General features: G+C 33.3%; 1 protein-coding gene across 1 annotated transcript; it reads left to right on the plus strand.

Annotated features, from left to right (window-relative positions):
* Positions 1-212: 212 nt before the first annotated feature.
* On the plus strand, positions 213-1,425 carry LOC111878133 (cytosolic sulfotransferase 13). Its single transcript, XM_023874646.3, has one exon. The coding sequence runs from the start codon at positions 230-232 to the stop codon at positions 1,262-1,264; it is 1,035 nt and encodes a 344-aa protein (XP_023730414.1). The 5' UTR covers positions 213-229; the 3' UTR covers positions 1,265-1,425.
* Positions 1,426-2,378: the final 953 nt, after the last annotated feature.

Genomic DNA, 2,378 nt, shown 5'->3' on the forward strand with positions numbered 1-2,378 from the left:
AAATATTGACAGCACTTGCAAATTTTTGTATACGACAGGGACTAAATATGTAAAATATTTTAGGAATATTCTAATTTAAAACATAATTCTCGTTAAAGTTAATCATGATAACAATGTCGCCCACGTTTTGTATGATGTTATTGAGAAACTACAAAGCTTTTATCTTCAAAATTTGGCCACCCTTTGTGTGTATATATTTTAAGCACTCAAACTTCATTTCACTCCACACATGAACATCCTTCCAATGTCTATCCCTGATGTTTCACTGGCTTCTAAACCAAACTCAGATGATGAAGAACATGAAAAAAAAATTCTTACCCTCCTTTCGGATAGATACAAGGAGAAGTTTACCAAATTTCCTAGAGAAAAAGGCTGGATGAGTGAAGACGTTTACATGTATCAAGGATTTTGGTATATCACGGATCATGCATTCTCAATTGAAACAGTGATAGCCGTGCAAGAAAGCTTTCAGGCTCAATCAACTGATATCTACATCGTTACACAACCAAAATGTGGTACAACATGGATTAAGGCCCTCGTGTTTGCTATCGTGAACAGAACAAAGTATAAAAACATCAACCCGTTAAATCACCCTCTAAAACTCTATAACCCCCACAAATGTGTGCCTTTCCTTGAGACGGAAATCATTAGTAACGTTCCCACTTATGTCCATGGAAATTCACCACGTCTCTTCTCTAGCCATATACCTTACAGAACATTACCCAAGTCCATTCTTGAATCTGGCTGTCGATTAGTTTACATGTGTAGGAACCCTAAGGATGCTTTGGTATCTTGGTTTTACTTTGCAAACAAGTTGACAGATAAGTCTCGTACCCAAATGACCATCGGTGAGATGCTTAATGTGTTTGTTAAAGGTTTTTTGCCATATGGACCTTATTGGGATCATGTGAAAGAGTACCATAAGGCTAGTTCTGAAGATCCGACAAAGATTCTATTTTTAACATATGAGGACATGAAAGTAGATACTGCAAGTAAAGTGAAGCGTTTGGCAGAGTTCTTGGGCTTTCCTTTCACGGAGAAGGAAGTGGCCAATGGTGTGGTGGATGAGATCGTAACGCTATGTAGTTTTGAAATTTTAAAGGAAGTTAATAAGAATGGGGATTACCGTAAGGGAATGGCTAATAACACATTCTTTAGGGAAGGGAAGGTTGGAGGATGGAGAAATTATCTTACAAATGAAATGACCCAGATTATGGATGACATTACGATGGAAAAGTTTCATGGTTTGGATATCTCATTCTAATAAGGTGCATGTGATGATAAATGGGTATGCAATAACGATCTTCATCATCTATTTTTTTAATTGAATATTTATTACTAAGTGTGTTTCAGTGATTGGCTTGAACAAATCTTATTGTGTAAAAGATATTGTATCTAATAAATGAATGAATTGAGTTATTATAATTTTCAAACACTGCACCTTTTTTTTTTCTTTTGTACACGGATGAAAGGGTGTGATTGTCTGATTTTTGTGATAGTTATTTTAGTTTTTTTTTAGAAGGGAAAAATCATTCGTCCAAAAAAATATTTTTAAAAGCCTTCTATGCCCATTCCTAAATTTTAATCCATAAGACTATCTTTATTCACAACCCAATCTAACTTAGTAATTTATCAAAAGACTAATTTTTCTATCTTCTATATTTATAATTCAACTAAACCCAATCTTTTATTCCCATTAGCAATCCAACCCAATTCAATTTTATATTAAAAAAATATAAAAAAAACTATATCGATATAGATATTATTTTGTAGATAAAAATTAATCATGTATTTTGGTATATATTTAATTTAATTTTTTAGTCAAAATAAGATAGAATTATTAACAAACTTAAATTTAATTAGAAAAGTGTATTTCGCTCCACTATTAACTATTGGACACGTGGGTTTATCTTGGATTAAAAGTTGTCGTGTTTCAGTGAACTTGGGTTGTGTCTCCGGCCGAGGTCACCAAAAATGTTTTAGTTTCTATTTTCTTTTAATTGAAAATTGAGGACGGGCTCATCCAAATTGTCCTAATGGGGTAGTCTAATAGGACCATCTATAAAATAGTTCTTTATTTTCATATGTCTACAAAACCGAGAGGTCAAGATAATAACATACCACAACTTCAACAAGCCACATTATAGACTTGCCAAAATAAGAAATTCGCACCGACAGAGCCTTAAATACCACCATTAACAATCTAAAAACAATTAACCGCTAAAGAATAATCTCATTACACTACAAAATTTGTAATCTCAATGTGAGAGAAAAAAAACACAAAATCCAAATGTTGTGTTGAGATTAAACAGCAAATTCACAGCAAAAATTGCACACAGTAAATGCACACAACCCAACTGGCCTAGCAGAGTTACCTT

Source organism: Lactuca sativa, chromosome 8, assembly GCF_002870075.4.
Source record: "Lactuca sativa cultivar Salinas chromosome 8, Lsat_Salinas_v11, whole genome shotgun sequence".
Classification (NCBI taxonomy): Eukaryota; Viridiplantae; Streptophyta; class Magnoliopsida; order Asterales; family Asteraceae; genus Lactuca; species Lactuca sativa.